General features: G+C 40.1%; 1 protein-coding gene across 1 annotated transcript; it reads right to left on the bottom strand.

Moving 5' to 3' along the window:
* Nucleotides 1–268: 268 nt before the first annotated feature.
* HTR3A (5-hydroxytryptamine receptor 3A) lies at nt 269–20,483 on the bottom strand. The gene is made up of 9 exons (XM_069946636.1): nt 20,417–20,483; nt 19,212–19,417; nt 18,570–18,614; nt 17,003–17,112; nt 15,505–15,674; nt 8,644–8,801; nt 7,037–7,247; nt 4,854–5,084; nt 269–528 (listed from the first exon to the last, which is right to left on the bottom strand). Exons 1-9 carry the CDS (start codon nt 20,481–20,483, stop codon nt 269–271), a joined length of 1,458 nt encoding a protein of 485 aa, XP_069802737.1.
* Nucleotides 20,484–20,547: the final 64 nt, after the last annotated feature.

The following is a 20,547-nucleotide window of genomic DNA, read 5'->3' as shown; positions in this document are numbered from 1 at the left end:
TATTGCATTTTTAAATGTATAATATTTTTATACAACAATTACTACTATATATTGGACGTGGTTTATTATTAGATGTTAATGTCTATAGTATATCAACATAGATACCGCTAAGCTAATTTTAAAAAACTCTATTATCCTTCAATTCTAAAAATCCAGAACTTGGCTCACCAATTCTACCAATTATATGAATACCGTTAACAGTAAAAATTACAATCATACTTTCCCGTAATTTAACACGTTGGTTTATAGACGAAAAATTTAAATGTGTTCAAGCCTGCTGCCAGTAAGACCACATTGTCGCCAATGTAACTGTGTAAGCAAGCACGGCCACCAGATACACACGGAACAGAAGGACGTCAAGAACATAACCGACTTGCAACCATTCCTTGGCAATGTCACGATATTCATCTCTTTTCTCCAGGTACTGACGTATGGAGGCAATCTCATGGAGGATGCTATCCACCACAATGGTGCTTTCTTTTATAGGTAGAATGGCTCCTACTGGTCTTTCATAATCTTTAGCATTTTCTGAATTGTAATGGGCCAGTTTCGCTGAAAAAGAAAATTATTTTAATCTCATAGACATTTTCATTAAAATAAGTCAATCTCCAGGTTTGACGAGGATAAACCACTTATATTGCTCAGTAGAGGAGAGTCTTGTGAAAGGAGTATCATGATTAGCAGCTTCTTTGTTAGGGAAAATGAGATCAGCGGGAGCAAGCGAGGACCGACCTGTCAGATCAGCGCTCTCTTGATCGGGAAGCCCACAGGACATAGTGGTAGTCTGCTGCTGTCGCTCCTATTACACGGGGCAACGGCAGCAGATTGTTGCCCATGTTGCCGTTTGTCTTTTAACATGTTATAAGACAACGAAAGACACGGATCAGCCGTCATCGTGCATGTCGGCTGATCATTGCCTTTTATTAAACAAAGCGAATATTGGCCATAATGGACGATAATCGGCCAAATACGGTCGATAATGGCTTTATGTAGTAGGGCCTAGAAAACAAAAGCTACCTAGTTCAGATAGAAAATGAAAGGCAAATAAGGTCATATTTTTTTTTAATTTTTGTAAAAAAATTACTTGAACATATTTACATTTCTTTTTAACTAGAAACACTGTAAAATATACAGCAAAACTTGAGAAAATGATACTTGTGGGCTTTCCCCTTACATTTTGCAAGGCATTCAGGTTTCTGAAGGGCCAATCTGCCTAGATACGGCACAGATTGGTAACAAGAAGAGGAAATTATTTGGAGAAATTCAGTATTCAGTGGTCCTCTACTTAAAAGGGTCGATTTAAAAATCCTATCCGCAGCTTGATTGATATTAAAAGAGTCGGTTCACCAACAGAGATTCCCGGGGGGCACAGATGTCGGACCCCCAGGGGTGCAGCAGAAACCCCGCTCCACATAGTTTCCTACCTAGTTTTCCCAAGACCCTGATATGAGAGTTGGAAATATTTCAATATAAAAAGAACACTGAACGCTGCTCTGAACCATTAAGACTTTAAAAACAAGTCATTAATGCATTAAAGGGGTAGATTGGGTAATCTTGAAAAAACAGGGAGGGCAGGGGGTGGTCGTGACATAACAATCAGGTTATATTTACCCATCCTGATGCCCTCACAGCCCCAGCACAACTGCTCACGGTCACCTGCTGGTTTCCTCCCGATCCTCCCGATCTCCCGATCCTCAGATATACTACACTGTATAAGACACTATAAATATGACTTCTGGTGTAGATTAAATTTCTTTTGTCAAGTTTCTTTGACAAGAATATTTCAGGGGAATTCTCAATATTACTCTGTTACGTGACCCCTTTCCCCCAGTTTTCATTCATCTCACACAAAACTTTAACAGTATACAAAAAATAAAAATTTGAAATGAAGAAAGGAAATATCCTCCCTGTTTGACAATTTCCCAGATTCTTAGCCTCCTTTCTAGACCGTGTCCTTCAATTTGTGACTCGGGACGTCACAAGATATTTTGTTCTAGTTATTACCAATTTAATTTTCATTTTACAAGCTTTAAATCAGGACTTTGAAGAGGACAAATCCTTTTTTGGAAGATTTACGCCTTGAATTATATTTCTGGAAGGTATGTCTTAAGATATATAGATTTGCAAGTTCATTTCATGAATAGTTGATCGCACACAGAGTAGCACAAGGGTTGCATAGCGAGAGGAAACCAGACCCGCATTGGTCCAGTCCCTTTTGCCATTGTGTGGTGAGAGTCTTTGCAGTCTCCAGAGGACTTTATGGAATAGATGTGTGGAGATATCCCTGTCCTGGGTAGCAACATTTGGCACCTTAGTTTGGGGGTGGTTTACTTTGCTATAGTATAAACTCAAAAAACAAGTCAAGATGAAGTTGCTGCAGAAACAGCCTAAAGCCATTTGCCATAGAGCCGGGGCCACACTCTCCATTGTGTGACCTGTCAGTCACACAATGAGGCTGCACAAAACTGACATTTCAGTTTTTGCTGCGGCCGCTAGGGATCCCAGCCGGAACGTATACTATGTGTATATGCTCTGGCTGGGATCCTATTGACTGCAGTACAATGTAAGTTTTTAATTAATCGTGGTCATTGTTGCAAATCGGTACACAAGCTTTACCTGGACACAACTGTAGATGGGCCGTATTAAGTTGCTGCTGCCCTAGGCAGTAAACCTGAAGACGCCCCATCTTCACTCGCCAATTAGCATCATGGTTTTCAAGTTTCTGAATATCATCTTGATATCTGATCAGTCTTAGGCTATGTTCACCCAACATAAGTTTTATATTAATCATGGCCATTGCTGCCGATTTGCAACAATGGCCATGATTAATTAAAAACTTACATTGTACTGCAGCTAATAGGATCCCAGCCAGAGCGTATACACATAGTATACGTTCCGGCCGGAATCCCTAGCAGCCGCAGCAAAAACTGACATGTCAGGGTTTTTTTGTGCAGCCGCATTGTGTGACTGACAGGTCACACAATGGAGAGTGTAGCTCCAGGTCAATGGCAAATTGGGATGCGGGCGCACTTAGATGCACCTGCATCCCAATTCAATAGAAATGAAGATCATCCTATACTGCAGAATCGGCCGGGATGATCTTCACTGACACCGGCCCAAGGAAGCGTTCCCACATTTACTGTACGTCACCACATGCAATCGAAACCAGAGCCTCATGCGGTAACGGTATGGCCAATAACCCTGGTAACAGCACATGACTACTGGGGAAGAGATGGGAGCAGGGTTTCGGCCACTTTAATTTCTCTACATGTAGAAACATTGTCTGAATCACATTTTTCATGTTTTTTGACTGCTGAAAACATAGAGAAATTTCCACATTGAATCAATGATTAGAGCCGTCTGCATATTGCCTGATGGAATTCTCATCTTAGGATTGGTAGATTGGAAGGTAATAGCTCCAGACGTCACATCTAACACCGCCAGACCTGACCAATACCGCCATACTGTGACTGGATAACACTGCCGTACCAGACCTGACCAATACCACCATACTGTGACTGGATAACACTGCCATACCAGACCTGACCAATACCACCATACTGTGACTGGATAACACCACCAAACCTGACCAATAATGCCATACTGTGACTGGATAACACCGCCACACCAGACCTGACCAATACCACCATACTGTGACTTGATAACACAGCCATACCCCCCTCGAAAAGACACTATATTTACCGGCAAGTCTGAATGGGAGGTGCTGCCCTAGGCACCGAACCACAGGTGCCTAGTGGTAAATACAGCCCTGCATGTGGGATCTGTGTATTATACAAAAGTCAAATATTATTTGCACAATGATTTAGCTATGTATAAGTCACTTTGCATTTTAAATGCATTGTGTTGTACAACCATCTACAATGAGTATGAAAATTATCTTAGAACTGGCAAAGTTTCCCAGGACTGGATTCATCTTTTCCTTGCACCCGGGGAAGGGCGGCACGGAGAGGAGAAGACTTCAAAGCCCCGGAGCTTGATGAGCAGAATCCCAATAGGAAAAACACTCTTTACTTTGTTCCTACTGTAGATTCTCTCACCTCTATGGGCATGTTCTACTTCTACATCCATGAAAATATATGCCAAAGAGGTATCCTATACAAATATTGGGGGGGGGGGGCAAATTTAGCAAGTAGATGACTAAAAGTTGGCGTAGAAGGGCAACAGGGGTCTGAAGAAAAGAACCAGTAACATCATGGTCACCATGCTTTCTATATGCTATCTTTATACAGTAGTATATACCAACCAACATCATACATAGTGCCTTTTTACCATTTCTGGACATTTAGAAGCAGAGAAATTTCAAGGCAAAGACCATGCTTCAAAAATAGGACATTTCTCCTAAATTCTAAAGACTGACGTGACATTTGTTATTACAGTTCCTAATTATACTTGTTCATGGACTTAAGGCCCTATTCCATGGAACGATTATCGGCCGATATCGGCCGCTACGGATGATAATCGTCACGTGGAATAGAGTGCAACAATCAGCCGATATCGTTCATGTCGGCTGATCGTTGTAGACGCTTGTTTTTCATCATGTTGAAAAACAAGCGACTGATACAGCAACGATCTTCTGCCGTCGCTCCGTTGAAAAAAGCATCGGCAGCAGACGCTGCTGTGTCGTATGGGCTGCCCGGACGATCAGCAATTACCCGGGCAGCCTCCCCCCCCCCCTCCGCAGCTCCCTGCCGCCCCTCCCGCACTCACCCGCTCGCTGCAGCCGTGTTGAATATCGGCGGCAGCGAGCGGGGAACGAGGAGCAACTGAGCGCTAAGAGCGCTCGTTTGCTCCTCTAGACGGCCCGTAAAATAAGGCCATTAAAGTCATCTTACCAGTGCTGCTGTTCTCCATCTGTCTGGACATATTGGAACTGTGCATGCGATTTGCACTAAACTTCTTATTGTCTCGGATACATAGTAAAACTGTAATCTTTTCCAAGACCAATTTCTTCACCCATTCAGGAACATGAGGTTGAAGATCTTGCTTGTGTACCAGCCTGACAATGAGTATAGTCTCTGTTAGACTGATGACCAACAGCGCCATACAAACCACAAAATATACCCCTACAAAACAGAAGAATAGAGAAATATAGGAGAGTTGAAGGGTCTGTGTCACAACTGATAATGAAATAGTGCATCTGAACATCAGATCCATCTACAGCAGTTTGTTGATGGATTACTCATAGAACATATAAGGAACATGGAGAAAAATAGATATAGAAAGATATAGACATACTGTATACTGATACATAGACTTTAAGGCTATGTTCACATAAGGGGACATCTATCAAGGGCTTTGCGCCTATTTTTAGTTAAATTATTGGATTTTTCACAGATTTTTGGTCTAAGTTCTATATATGAACCAGTATTCGACAGGTGAATATTTTTTAGATGAGACTTTTTTTTTACTTTTTACTTAAATACATTCACTATGGCAGTGCTACAATTAAATAAATCAGTCACAAGATACTGTAAAAAAAATTGTACACCAATTCCCATTAGAACAGTCACACAAATTAGACTCTTTAGTAAATAACCCCCTCAGTGTTTTTTGACAGCCGTTTTTTGACAGCCGTATTTTGATAATTACGGCCATAAATAAGGAGCATGATCACTATTCACAGCTGTATTTATTAAAATATTAAATCTTTTGCCTAAAAAGATGGCTGCCCAAAAAAAGAACATTGTATGCACATACCCTAAAGCTAAAAAAAACAATGGTTCTTGTTCGTCCATTATTAGGCTATGTTCCCACAACATTGTTTGAGGTGAAAATAGAGCCTTTTTTTATATCTATGGCCGCATTGTTGATTCTACAAATGTGCGTGTTTATACCCTTACAATGAATTTAATAATTTCTTCAAAAGCCAAACATAAAACAAAATTCACCAAAATAATTCTCAAACACGTAACATTTTTTTAAGACATCAGCTGGACATTAAATCCTTTGGGATATTAGAACGTGTGCTGCTTTTCTATAATATTACTAAAAGTTAACACTTGTCCCAGAATAACCCTTTAACACTTGAATGACTGCCAGCAGCAATTTAAGAATTATTTTTCTAAAATTAAATTGAGAGTTTTGGGCTTTTTCTGGATCAACTGTAATTTTAAAAGTTTACCTTTTATAAACATACCCACCTTTTCAGGCTCAAGTACCTTTAGGCTATGTTCACACTACGTAAAATAACGGCCGTTATTTTCAACGGCCGTTATTTTGAGGCCAGCATGTTTATAAACATGATGAAACAGGTAATTTCCTTTAAATACTGCACCCAGCCCGAGAAACCACTCAGAAAAATTTTTACATCAAAATCAAGTTTAATTCGGCAGATATAAGTTTTACGTTCGCGGCCGAAATCCACGGGCATTGTTGCAGTATTACCGTCCGGAAAAAAAATTGACATGTTCATTTTTCACGGGGCCGTATAAACAACGGCCGTAATCTGATACGTAGTGTGAATTCAACGGCCGTAGTTACATTGCATTACAGTCATTATAGGAAACCTCAAAACAATGGCCTTAGTTTTGCGGCGCAGACAACGGCCATTATTTTACGTAGTGTGAACATAGCCTAATAATTATTGTATCGAGAGCAGATATTGGTATTCTGCTGAATCTACTCATAATTTATTTTTGCTTTACCAGCAGATGTTCTATTTTTTTCTTCCCTTTAATGCGCTCTTCTTCATTACATCTGTTTTCCTTTTATTACCTCATAGACATTGATGTATCTGCTCAGATCATTAATTTTTATTGTGCTTCGACATCTCAATAATATTCAGACATCATTTTACTATTTGATTGTTCTGTACTGATATCGTTTTTGGCTGCAATAAAATCACGAAAGCCTTGGAAACATAATTAGACTCTGGGACACAATGGACCATGGTAGCTCAAGGAGAGAGTCCAGGGCATTCAGTTACAAAGTTTTAAGATTTGTCTAAGGGAAAAAGGGAATCATTATCAAACCACAAAATAGACTAGGTATATTTTGTTAACAAATCATATGTTACCTATCAATGGGGTCCCTATGGCTGTGGCTGGCAAGGTGTCAGATACAATGATGAGAAAAACAGAGTAGCCTAGAAGGAGAGTGATCTTGAAGGAAACCCTTTCGCCGCTGTCAGGAGGTAGATAGAACCCAATTATATCCATTACCATAAGGAACATACTGGGAAGAAGCAGATTTACAGCATAGAAGAGTGGTCTTCTTTTTATAACAACCTATAAAAAAATAGTAGATAGGTCTTAGTGAGAGATCTAAGAAAAATAACACAGTGAGACCCCCCCATTATTGTGACAGATTTTGCCACACAAGACAGAAAGGCTAAATATTAGTTTTGCCTCCTTTACCCCTTAAGCTAATTTTAAACATCTTGTTTGGTGAGGTCCCTTTCAAGACAAAGTTTCTTATGACCATGTTAAAAAAGGAATAGGACAAAACCTTCTCTCCTTAAGGATGCCTTCATACGTACCGGATCCTCAGCGGATTTTACGCTGCGGATTTGCAGCGAAATCCGCAGCAGATCCTGGTACTGAGAAGGTCTATGTAACCCGGCCCCTTTAACCCCTGCAGCCCCGGCCCAGAGCATACATCACCTAGTCCAGGCTCCTGCTTGCTTCGGGGCCACCCAGCATCTCCAGGCGGTCAGCCAATCAGTGTGCTGCCCCGCCACAGGGCACTGATTGGCTGACCGCCGGGAGATGGCGGGAGGCTCCGAAGCAAGCAGGAGCCAGGAGCAGGCGATGTATGCACCAGGGCTACCCCGCTGCCTCGGCCCAGAGCATAAATTACCTGCTCGGCGCCATGGCTGTGTGAAGCTCCTGGCTCCCCTCGCTCCTCATCAGCCAATCAGTGCACGGTAGCGCTGATTGGCTGATGAGGAGCGAGGGGAGCCGGAAGCACAGCCCCGGCCACACAGCCGCGGCGCCGAGCTTGTAATGTATGCTTCGGGCCGAGGCGGTGGGCGCCTGGGGGTTAAAGGGGCCAGGTCCCATATCTGCAGTGGAATGAAAATTCCCCTGCGGGCATGGGACCCCATAGAACTTCACTTCACCCGGATCCGCAGTGGATTTCTCTTCAAATGCAGCGTGAAATCCGCTTCGGATCTGGTACATGTGAAGCTACCCTAAAGGGGGAATTCTGTGAAAAATTAACTTTTCCCCTATCCACAGGAGCCTGAACACTCTGCCGTACACCCCGGCAGCCTCACACTCCGCCATACGGCCACCAACCGCACGCTCCGTTGCATGTCCCGCTGTCCTCTCCTAAGCGTTGGTGAGTGAGCCGGGGCTGAGTGATGGGAGAAGGGAGATACCGGGGGCTAAGTGCCGGGGAACAGGGGAGCCGGGGCTGAGTGCCAGGGGGGAAGATAAATAAGACACCCCCGGGAAATAGGACATAGGGCCCCTTTGGAAGCAAAAAATAATATAAGGCACTGTTTTATTTTTGGGGAAACACAGTAGCTACTGTGGCCATTTTGAAAATCCTGCATCTAGCTTTAATTATTATTATTGATAAGGTTGTTTGACAGCAGCTATCAAACCTTCCTTTATCATGTCTATACACACAAATGTAAAAAAGTTCTGACTTGCAGACCACAGCGCATACAAAACTCACATGGAACTTCATTTCTGCAAAGCTGTCCTCATTTTCCACAAACATCCTGTACTGAGACAACACATAGAGCAGCTCCCATTCTCCTTTGTTCATGAAAACACTCTTGTCTTCCTTTACTTCTTCTGGTGTCCTCCATAAAGACACATTGATGTCCTGAACTAGACAAAATATGTCAAAGTGTCATCAATCTCCTCCGCAGTTAATCTCAGTGTAAAACCATTTGTCACTTGGAGCATATTGAGAATATTTCGAGCTTGTAGACTGCAAGCTGTCGTTACATACAATTTTCAGCTGATAAATACGTGGCTGTAAATCATGACAAGTTCAGGTGAAATCAAAACCACTCTTGTGTCTGAAACTATGAGTAAAGTTTGTCTTTTCCAATATGTAGAGCATGAATGTATAATAAAAGGAGAGGTCCTACGAACACTAAAATCGGAACACAGGCTGGGGGGGGGGAAATAATAATAAAGTATCCCCCCCCCCCCTCTGTTGCGCTGCTCCCGGATCCCAGCAGCCAGCAGCAACTCCGTTAGCTGCAACGTCACATCCCCAACTGAGTGGCACTGCCCCACTCACTAACTGGCTGAGCGGGCAATTGCTCAGCCAGGCCATAACGCCTTTGCTGGAAGTGCCAGGTCCTTGACGTACCTGGTTTCCAGCAGAAGATGACAGCCACCGCCCGTCAATGGGACCTGGGAGCATCGCAAGAGAGGCACAGGGATGGGTGAATTCACTGTTTTATTATTTTCTCCCACCCACCTCCCTGCCGATTTTAGTGTTCGCGGGACTTCCTATTTCATGAATACAAGTTATATACATGAAGTTCAACGTTTAAGGAGCTAATAGAATACAGAGACTTTTTCTCATTTTCTATACAATTACATGGACCATGAAAATCATCTTAAGTATCTGTGTGTTTTTTTAGTTGACTTTTGAAGAAGACTGGGGGAAAAAAAAAAGGTCAATAACAACATATCTAAGCATATTTCTGATTGGTTGCTATCACATAAAGGGGTTATCTGAGAAGTTACCCAGTGACTCATTTCCCAGTTTATTTTATCTTGGCAATGTACACCTGATATTGCAGTCACGTGCCTCTATCATATGCTGTTCTCACAAAGAAAAACATAAATCACCTGATAGATTCACTTAAGATATCACATGTATATGTATGCATTTGTAAGCGTCTACTTTGTATGGGAAGTGAATTCTGTCCTATCTTCCAGTACAACATAGTCTTGCATTTAATCCTTGTCTTGCGCAATGTCAAATCTCTAATAAATTCAATAAAACCAAGATAGAAGGGGAAAAAAAAGAACAACTAAAAAAAATCTATACACCTTAATGTCTTATAATGTAGTATTGTATAGGAACTGTGCCCACACCATATGGCTGACTGCTGACTGTTTAGACCCCCGCTGACGAGGTCATGATCCCAACCACCGCACCCTCTAGCTGCCTTGGTCATTAAAGATGAAGGCTAAAAGTATATACAAAGTGCCATAGGGTGATTACGTAAAACAGAAGAAGCAAGTGAATAGTTAGATTTAGAGATGAGTGAACCGGGTTCGGTTTCGAGTCGATCCCGAACCCGAACGTTCGGTATTTGATTAGCTGGGGCTGCTGAAGTTAGATAAAGCTCTAAGGTTGTATGGAAAACATGGATACAGCCAATGACTATGTCCATGATTTCCAAATAGCCTTAGGGCTTTATCCAAGTTCAGCAGCCACCGCTAATCAAATGCCGAAAGTTCGGATCGACTCGAGCATGCTCGAGGTTCGCTCATCTCTAGTTAGATAAAGGGTACAAACCCACTTGACGTATTTGCTGCGTGAATCAGTATTAAAAATAAGCAGGCAAAACGCAGGTTGGCTTTATACAATTGTTCTGTGTTAAAATACGCAATTGCGTATTTTTGAAGCATGAAGCTACATGCGTTTTTCGCACAGGTTGTTAACAACTGATGCTTTGCTAACAACAAGCTTCACGCTTCAAAAATATAATATAATATAATTTTAACGCAGAACAATCGTATAAAGCCAACCTGCGTTTTGCCTGCTTATTTTTAAGACTGATTCACGCAGCAAATACGTCAAGTGGGTTTGTACCCTTAAAACAGCTCTAAGCACTGTCAGTGTAGAAAATATTAGTGATGGTAGCCGGAGCAGCCTGGTCCAAAGCAATACCTCGATTCCAAGCCAGGGAAACAAGCAGTGGAGAAAATGAAAACCGGTGTCAGGTCCAAAGATTTATGCCAAGGGCCACAGGGACCAAAAGAATGGCGCTGGACGGCTTCAATATTCAGTAGGTACAATGTTACACTTTAATGGTCTCATGTACAATGCGTTTCTGGGCAAGATACCCCTTTGCCAAGTAAGAGAGACAAAGGGTAAGAGAGACAATGGCTGCCTGAACCCTGCGGCATGCTAACAGAAACTACTGCGACTTTTGGCCTCCAGATGGCAAGGATTCCAGGTCAACATCACCCCACTGACTCCCTCATGGCCTCCAGACTATGGAAAAGAGGGATGTTGGAAGCACAGGTCTGTAAAACTGCAGACTTTTACATGTCTCTGGCTTTTACATGGTTTTACGAGATGTCTCTGACATGCCAGACTCACCTCCCTGCAGCCGTAGTATTCACTGGGTGGCCCGGAAGCTCCTCCACACCCACAGCATAGTAAATCAGTTCCCTCTAGATCCCCTCTGGGGTCCAATAACACTTAGGATGAGGGGCGGACGGAACACACAACAGGCACCCTTTTAGAGTATGCAGGAGACAAGATCAGCCCCATGATCTTCTACTAAATGCAGCCCAGAGAAGTAGAAACAAAGGTTGCAGAGGCGTCATCATGATGCAGAAGGCTTGGTAAAAAGTAAGAATGAACCTTTATTTCTTCCAGCAAAGAGACAAGATTTGTTTATGGACTCCCTCCCTGCCACCAGTGCCCCTATCACAGAGCATACTATGAAGACTTTGTTGGTAGCTCTTAAACAGTCTTTACAAGCAGATTTTTGTCAACTACAACCTCTGATTTCAGCTATGCAAGCTATTGAAGGCAAAATCCTGCTGAGTCTAAAATCAGTGAATTTCCCAGTTCCATTAACAACCATATAGACGCCCATTATGGCTTGGAGACAAAGGTGGAGGCACTGTGTCTGAAGGTTGCTGCCTTAGAAGAACGTTCCCGAAGGAACAACATCAAATTCAGGGGAATCAGTACCTAACTTTGATGTAAGGAGATATATTCATGATTTAATGAGAAAAGTCCTGCCACATCCTGTCACATCAAGCAGGTACAAATAAGGAAGACGCGTTTCGGCATATGGCCTATGAAATCTGACAAGAATCCAAGAGATGTGCTGACTAGAGGCCACTTTTTTACTTTAAGGAAACCCTGAAGAATGTTGCGAGAAAGAAACAGAAAATGCTGGGTAAATACAACCATATAACACTATTAACAGATTTGTCTGCGGATAGGCAGAATGAATGCACAAGAAGTTGCAGTGGTTCTTGCCACCAGTCACCAGTGGACTAACTCCCAATAAGTATCTGCTAATTATTGCAGGTTTTATTGTTTGACTGTTTACAGTTATGTTTATTTTGCACCAGGTTACAGATCAGTGGTCTAACTACTTTGCCAGATTCCACATGTATATGTTTATGTGTGCTTACTAGAGGGAGACTTCCCGGCACAAAACCGAAGAGCAATGATTGTAACTCTGCCGAAACCTGTTAAGGACCCAGATGTCCCCAAGAATATTTAGCCTATATCTCTACTCAGCTGTGACCTTAAAAACGACACCAAGTTATTGGTTCGAAGGTTAGCAGATATATTGGCTGGGCTCATAAAAGGAGACTTAACAGGTTTTCTAAAAGAGCGGCAGGCACTGGAGAACACTCGTATGAGTTCTTAATATTTTGCACTTTGTAGAGAGTACAGGGATGCCTGCAGTGTTTCTGGTGCTTGATGCTGAGAAGGAGTTTGATTGTATCTATTGGTCATACGTCTTCTCGGTACTAGAAGCATTGGAGTTTCAAGGAGCAATTCTTGCAGCAATAAAAGCCTTATATTTAGCCCCATCCACGTGATCCTCCGGCCGCTGATCTTCTTGCTTCCTGTGAAATCCCGGATGCTCTTTTCTTCTGGTCTGGTGACGTAGGCTGAAAGGATCCTGGCGTGATGTCACCATAACTGTACCGCGCCTGCGCCCAGCTCTCCTTCTCATTGGCAGCAGAGCACTCAATTCTGATTGGCTGGCTAGCAGTTTAATGCTCTGTTGCAAATAAGAAGAAGGAGAGCCGGGCGCAGGCGCAGTACGTTATGCCGGGATCCCTTCAGCCTACGTCATCGGACCCAGAAGTAGAGAAGATGTATGACCCAACAGGATGAAAGAAGTTTGCAACCAGAGGATCACATGACCAGACCGGCAATCTCCCAGGACAGTGCACTGACAGGTAAGTATATTATACTGGCTGCAAAGTGGGGCACCTGGGTGCAAAGGGGGGCACCTAAATGCACAGGAAGACATGTCTGGCTGCAAAGAGGAGCATCTGGCTGCACAGAGGAGCATGTCTGGCTGCAAGGGGGGGCATTTGGCTGCACAAGGGGCAAGTATGTATTAAGGTTTAATTTTTCTTTGCACAGTCATCAGCATCTGCCACACATCACTATTACATGTAACAATGCACAGTTGGCGGGCAATAATTTTTACGTTGCCCCAGATTCCCAAGTTCTCATCAGAAAATTCTCCAACTTTTGATTCACTAGAAACACTAATTCATTAAGGGTAGCTAAGGTTTTCTTAAGATTTTGGAGACAGAAACATTGATCTTACAAGCTCCGTCCCAACAACATCGAGGAGTCCTGCTCCTCTGGTATTTCTGCGTCACATGTTTTGGGATAAACCCATCTTCTCTAGTTTCTTACATCTCAAGTTTCTTACATTCCCTTATAAATAAAGATGACACTTTCTTATCCCTTAGAAGTTTTCACTCTCTAAAGTCATCAATATTCATCATTGCCCTAATGGCTTTTATAGACAGAAAGAAGATTTTCCCCCTTTTTACATCATCTGAGGAGGAGGTAAATAGCATGAATCCAAAGCCAACTCTTATATACTCCACTTAATCCTTTGAGTTGGGGATATCCACATATGCAAATCTACTAGAAGATGTACTAGGAGTATTTCTATATTTAAAAGACCTTGCCTTAAGGGAATTACAGACTTCCTCTTTAATCATGCGTTTCATACTTTTGAAGACAGATGGAGATTTCTCTGTCACAGTTGTTTCAGTACATTGCCAGCAAGACATTTTTTTATAAGAAGCTTCCAAGTAAGCTTAACAAATAGCACATTCTTTGAACCACGTTTTGGCCACAGAATTTTAAGGTTTATTACTACTGTTGAGAGAGCATTTAAAAAATGTTGAAGTGCTGGTTACTTAAGTCAGGCATTTTTCAATGTTCGAGTGCTCTACTTGAGTAACGAACCCCATTGAAATCAATGAGAGTTATTTAACCAGATGCCACTGCTCGGCATAGAGAAGAGTGCTTGGTTAACCTATTTCATTTTTTCTTTCAATTTTTTTGGGATATTTCACCCTTTTCGTTAAGCTGTCAGTTATTATAGATGTATGGCCACCTTTACCCACCACAATAAGGTGCTTAGTCAAGCATCGAGATCGGTCAAGCACTTTGCTCGACTGAGCATGCTCAACACTATTTATCACTAGCATTGGGGTAGTGGAATCATATAGATTCTTACAGGTTTTTCCATAATGTGGGTCTCTGGGGAATTCATTTAGACAGGGTCGAGATAGTCCTCCTCTGTTGTGTTGACCTTATAAATGGGCACAATATAAATAAATATATATATATATATATATATATATATATATATATATATATATATACAGTGGTACCTCGGTTCTCGAACTTAACTGGTTCCGGAAGGCAGTTTGAAAACCGAGCAGTGTCTTCCCATAGGAAATAATGTAAATGTGATTAATTTGTTCCAGCAGCCACCAATAATTACCTACAATACTCATATATTACACTAAGTGCTCAGTATAATCACTACAGTACAGTACAGAACAGCACTATACTGTACAGGACATTAAACATAAGAAATGTTCATCAGAACCAGCAATTATAGTACAGTAGTCACCAACTCCTCACCCATCCTTTACTGTATAGCGTCCCCCCCCCCCCCCTTATCCAAGCACTGTAATGTATGGGAGATGGTGGTGCACTGCCTGTACTACTACTGCACTGTATATGCACTCCAGCAGTCTTATACAGTACAGGATGGGAGATGGTGGTGCACTGACTGTACTACTACTGCCCTGTATATGCACTCCAGCAGTCTTATACAGCACTGTACTGTATGTGAAGCCTCACCACTGCTTAACTCGCCAGGTACAACCCACCATCCACGCTCGCAAAAACGTTCGAAAAACATTCGAAAACCGAGCAAAGTTCGAATTCCAAACACTACTTCTGGGTAAATTTTCGTTCGAATACCAAGCAGTTCGAGTTCCAAAGCTTTCGAAAACCGAGGTATTACTGTATATATAACGTATAGAGAAAATAAAAAATATTGTATTTAAATAACAATTTTTGGCGTTGCAAATACAGTCATACAAGAAAAGTGTCATGTGTGAAAACTATTGCGGACAGCTATTTACTCTCTTTTTTCCGACTTCTTTACAGTTTAGTGGCACTTCTGATTATTTTGAAGTTAATGCAGATATTTTACCTATGTACTCATCATTCTACATAGTATGTGCGACTTTTTGATTTTTTTTTTAAGCTTTATACTGAAGAAGTTTAAACTAAGAATACGGAACATACTTGTATGTAGCCAGCTGGTGAACGTCAGAGAGCAGTTCTGTAAGTCGAATGGGAAGTTGTAGATATTGAGGCTGCAGGCTGTCACCACCTGGATAGGCTTGTAGTTCTGCACCCTGCCTTCATGGTTCACATAGACATAGGGGATATCTGGGGACTTTCCCACATCCACACTAAAGTGATATAAAAAAAATATTTTATCACTATTATATCACTGTTCAAACAGTATAGATGATATTTACTTTCATCCACATGTACATGAACTCAAAATGTAATATTATATCAAGAAAAAGGGCACATTTTATAGAATTTGGCAAGTGCTACTCCTATTGAGAAGAGTTTATGCATGATCCATGAGGTTCTCTGCATGTTGGACTAACTTTACTTAGTTTTTGTACAGAATTGGAACTTTATTATCCATATTTATGCTTTATCACTTTCTAGCTCTTAACAATAACGATAACGAAATGATTAATAAACTTAATTATGATGAGAATATCGGCAGAGTAACAGGAACTCAATCAATAGCAGTCTTCTTAATGATACGAGAGTATATAAATCAAAAGGGTTACATGGCAAACATTTCAATGAGACTTGACTTTACAGCTTGTTCAGATGTGAGACATATGAGACTTCCAGAACCCTATTCAATTTCAAATTCAATCTCATATTCTCATCCAAATGTTCACAATCTTTATCTTCAATTCACTTTCACCATCTTCATTTGGATAAAACAAAAATGACTGTGTTCTATTCATATAATCATTATCTACCAATCTTATGATCACTGCTTGCTATATAATTATCATGATCAAGATGATGATTCAATGAATTCTATTCAATTAAAATCAAACAAAGCATTCAAACAATCAACAACGTATCTATATTTTTAAATAATATATGAAAATGATTAATTCAAAATTCAATCAGCCATCATCATTCATTATCATTTACCTAAATTCATTCATCAAATCTCATGACATGTTCAAGAACCATTCATCTATCATTATCATACAATTCATTCCATATATCTCAATTTTTATCCTCATAATATCATCAAAATTCATCATCATCATTGATTCTCATTTAATTCATGGTATAGAATTATTCAGTTCATCCCCATATTCATCACATTAATATATTTATAATTAGTTCCCCACCCCTTGTAGAAAAGGGGCGTGTGTACAATATCACTGGTTCTTTCCCTTTGTTATCATTGCAGTGCCTCATTGGGTTGTGACCTTTGCCTAAGTTGTCACCACTCATTGGATACAAAAAACTAATTTATCTTAAATATTTCACCAATGTTTAAGTGCTTGCAGGACAAAGAACCGGTGGGTTGTTCTATTCTCCACCAACCAACAATGATTGACAGCGCTTCTTTTTGATAAAGATGATGTAGGAAAAGTTGTGGGTAGGCAGCGGAAGCATGAATAACAAGTTTTATATATTTCAACTTGAAGTAAACATTCTAAAAAACAGCCATTTTTTTTTTACCTACAATTCATTGATGAGAATATCAGGAACCCAGATCTTCTCAGTGGGGATGGAAATCTGAGTTACATTTTCATACTCCTTTGGATTCCAGGTAAGAAATTCATCAACCCAAAACTATTAAGAACGCAAAGAAAAATTCTCAAGTCAGTAGAAATAGAAAGACAATAAAAAGTCAAAAAACAAAATGCATCAAGTAGAACAAGAACTGTGCATTATTACTGTGTTCACACTACGTATATTTCAGTCAGTATTGTGGTCCTCATATTGCAACCAAAACCAGGAGTGGATTGAAAAAACAGAAAGGATCTGTTCACACAATGTTGAAATTGAGTGGATGGCCACCATGTAATGGCAAATATTTGCTGTTATTTTAAAACAAAGGCTGTTATATTGAAATAATGGCAGTTATTTACTGTTATATGGCGGCCATCCACTCAATTTCCACATTGTGTGAACAGATCCTTTGTGTGTTTTTAATGCACTCCGGGTTTTGGTTGCAATATGAGGACCACAATACTGACTGAAATATACGTAGTGTGAACCCAGCATGGATAGTTTGTATGCTCAGATAATGGTCATGAAGAAACAATAGTACTACTGACATTGGTTTTCTTTTCTTTTGTTTATGTTTTTTTATATAAAATTTTAAACGAATTAAATAAAACATTGAATTTTAATGGATTCCATTTTTCAGTCAATATATATATATATATATATATATATATATTTATTTTATTTTTTTTTTTTTAACAAATAAAACTGGTGTAGATTATACATACACATACAACCCATATGTTGCTTAGGCTGGGTTCACACAATGTTTTTTGCGAAAAACTAAAGAAAAAAAACAGCTGCAACTGTGTGCATCCGTTTTGATCTGTTTTTCCATTGACTTCCATTATAAAAAAAAAAAAAAGATTTTTTTTTATGGACACAAAAATGAGGTCAACCATGTTTTTGTGTACGCTAAAAAAAAAACGGATCCGTTTCGATCTGTTTTTTGTTATAATGGAAGTAAATGGAAAAACTGATCAAAACTGATGCACACAGTTGCATCCATTTTTTTCATCCGTTTTGATAATAAAATAACGATTGCAAAAACGTTGCGTGAACCCAACCTTAGCATGATTCTGCTATTGGTCACAATGTATGAATATTTATCCACATAATGAAAAGTAAATATAGACAATGAGGACAATGACAAAGCGAGCTTGTCTTACGTCTGTAGGAGTGACATAACTAGAATCAAGTGAAAGTATAGCTAGGGGCAATGTAACATCATGTTATTTAGCAGATTTATATAGTATCAATATAATCCATTGAATAAACAGATTTGTAGCGTAAGATATACTGTAATTCAAAGCACTGGTGTAAGCCGATACACAGGAACTATTCATGCAAATCTGATGCTCGATGAAGGATCTGACAGTCAGGACAGTCCCCATAACAGTTAAACACTGAAAGCTAAAAACTTATGGATGAAATCATGATGGCTGATAACTCGTCACCTTAGAAAATGGTTTTATATGATTTCATGAAATCTGTTGATGAAGCAAGGTTGGTCACATTACCTGCCTATACCAGATGTATGTTGTAAGGACTTGGTTCTTCTCATCCTAAATATATAAATAATTGATAGGATGTATTAATAATCAATCATTTTATTGTCATTACTCATTACATATCATATGTAGCAGATTATCCTATATAACAAACCATACAGTAGAAGGATTAAAAAAAGTTAGAAAAGCCCTTAACATTGACAAATGTATTCTGTCAGCTCTCCTCACTTTCTCCAGCTCATTTTACATCTAACGCCTTAATGTAACACAGCAGTGGATACATTATATTATTTTACCAAGGGAAAAGTATTCATCATAGAAAATATGTTCTCTATATTTTCTCCCTATGATATATAAGCAATAACCATTCACAACTAGAACCTGTATTACCAGACAACCCATAGCCAATAATACAACCCTTAGCAACATTTGGGGGGGTACTTGATTTTGGCCATTTTACAGCTGTCTTTTTGGACGACCATCATTTTGAGGCCAAATAACATCTCTTTTTGCAGAATACAGCCTTATTTAGACTCAAATTGACCATTGTCCAAAAAAACTGACAAAAAAGGACATAGTGGGAACATAGCCTTAAGCTGCTATTAACTGCTAATATACCTAAATCTGTATACCTATCACAGCTGCACTTACCACTCCTAATATTGCATACACCATGACGTCTATAAACACAGTGGTGGTCTGCCTCCAGTCGTACACAGGTCTCACACCCTTCTTGTATCCGTCCATCAGTTTGTCTGACAGGCGCAGTAGCGCTGGCCTGGAGGTATTATCCGTCCTGTGGGCTGAAATATAAGACATGGGGGTCTTCCCTTTACTAAATGTGAGCATAATACTGTCTGATAGAACAGTACAGTCACATGTTATGTAAGATTTATACAAATTTGATCACATGATGCTTGTGGTTATCATGACAAAAGGTCAGACTCTAGTTTTTCACAACTTTTTTCCTATTGGTAACATATTTATATATAGTGACAGACATGGTAACCTGTGATTTTACCAGAATTATCCTATAATTCTAGAAAAGTTATTGACAAATAGCGTCTTTAGGCTCCCAACTGGCTCCCTTGGGATTCAGAGTAGACAGATGCAATATGTTTCATAGACCATTAGAGGAATGGGATACCGGGATTGACATCTGTTTTCATACACTGTGAATTATTGGAATCAGTTTTTAAAAAAAGTAAAAAAAAATTTATTCTTTTCTATCAGTTTTTTCCTGATCTGTTGTGGTCGGTTAATACATACTGATCACTTGGTATCCGTTTACTGTATACTCATCTCTATACGAGTTATTAAACCAAAAGGAGGGGGGACAAGTCAGTGGGGGAAAAAATGCAGCATTCGAAACTGTCACTTAAAAAAAAGAAAAAAACTTCTTGCCTAACAAATAAATAATCTAAATTCATCACAGATGCAAAGTCATCAGTCCTGACGGCAAAGACGCAAATAGGAGAATTTACAGGTGAGCAGAGATTACATAACAGACCAATTTCCCTATGGATAGACCATCGTAATCCAATGGTGCTAACCTACTCCTCCATGACCTAGTTTGATGGGACTCTGCCTATATACATGGAAACACATCTAAATGCATTTAGCAGAGCTGAGATCTCACTTGGCACAGCTCACAGTGATGTTACCACAATGTGTTATCTATGATACTGCAGAGAAATCTGCCGCATTATCCTAAAGCCAAGAGTTGATATAACACAGAATGACACAAATGTCCTTCATATATATATATATATATATATATATATATATATATCTCAAAGTAACATCTTATCACTTACTGCACATATCATAGAATGATACTGAAGAGCAGAACTCACCTGCACTGAACATGAGAAGAGCAGGCACCAGCACGCTGTGGTGGATCCAGCATCTTTTTGGCACCATCTTGTCCAATAGCTTCAGCTATAACATGTGATGCAATGAGACACTGAGATATGTTGGGCTTACA

The sequence above is a fragment of the Dendropsophus ebraccatus genome, chromosome 12, assembly GCF_027789765.1.
Source record: "Dendropsophus ebraccatus isolate aDenEbr1 chromosome 12, aDenEbr1.pat, whole genome shotgun sequence".
Taxonomy (NCBI): domain Eukaryota; kingdom Metazoa; phylum Chordata; class Amphibia; order Anura; family Hylidae; genus Dendropsophus; species Dendropsophus ebraccatus.
This window is presented reverse-complemented; position numbering and strand designations above follow the sequence as displayed.

Coding starts and splice junctions, on each gene's coding strand:
- HTR3A (XM_069946636.1), bottom strand. CDS start 20,483: ATGGTGCCAAAAAGATGCTGGATCCACCACAGCGTGCTGGTGCCTGCT. Junction 17,113..18,569: donor CATACATCTGGTATAGGCAG/GTAATGTGACCA, acceptor CGTTCTTAATAG/TTTTGGGTTGATGAATTTCT. Junction 15,675..17,002: donor GATATTCTCATCAATGAATT/GTAGGTAAAAAA, acceptor ATATCACTTTAG/TGTGGATGTGGGAAAGTCCC.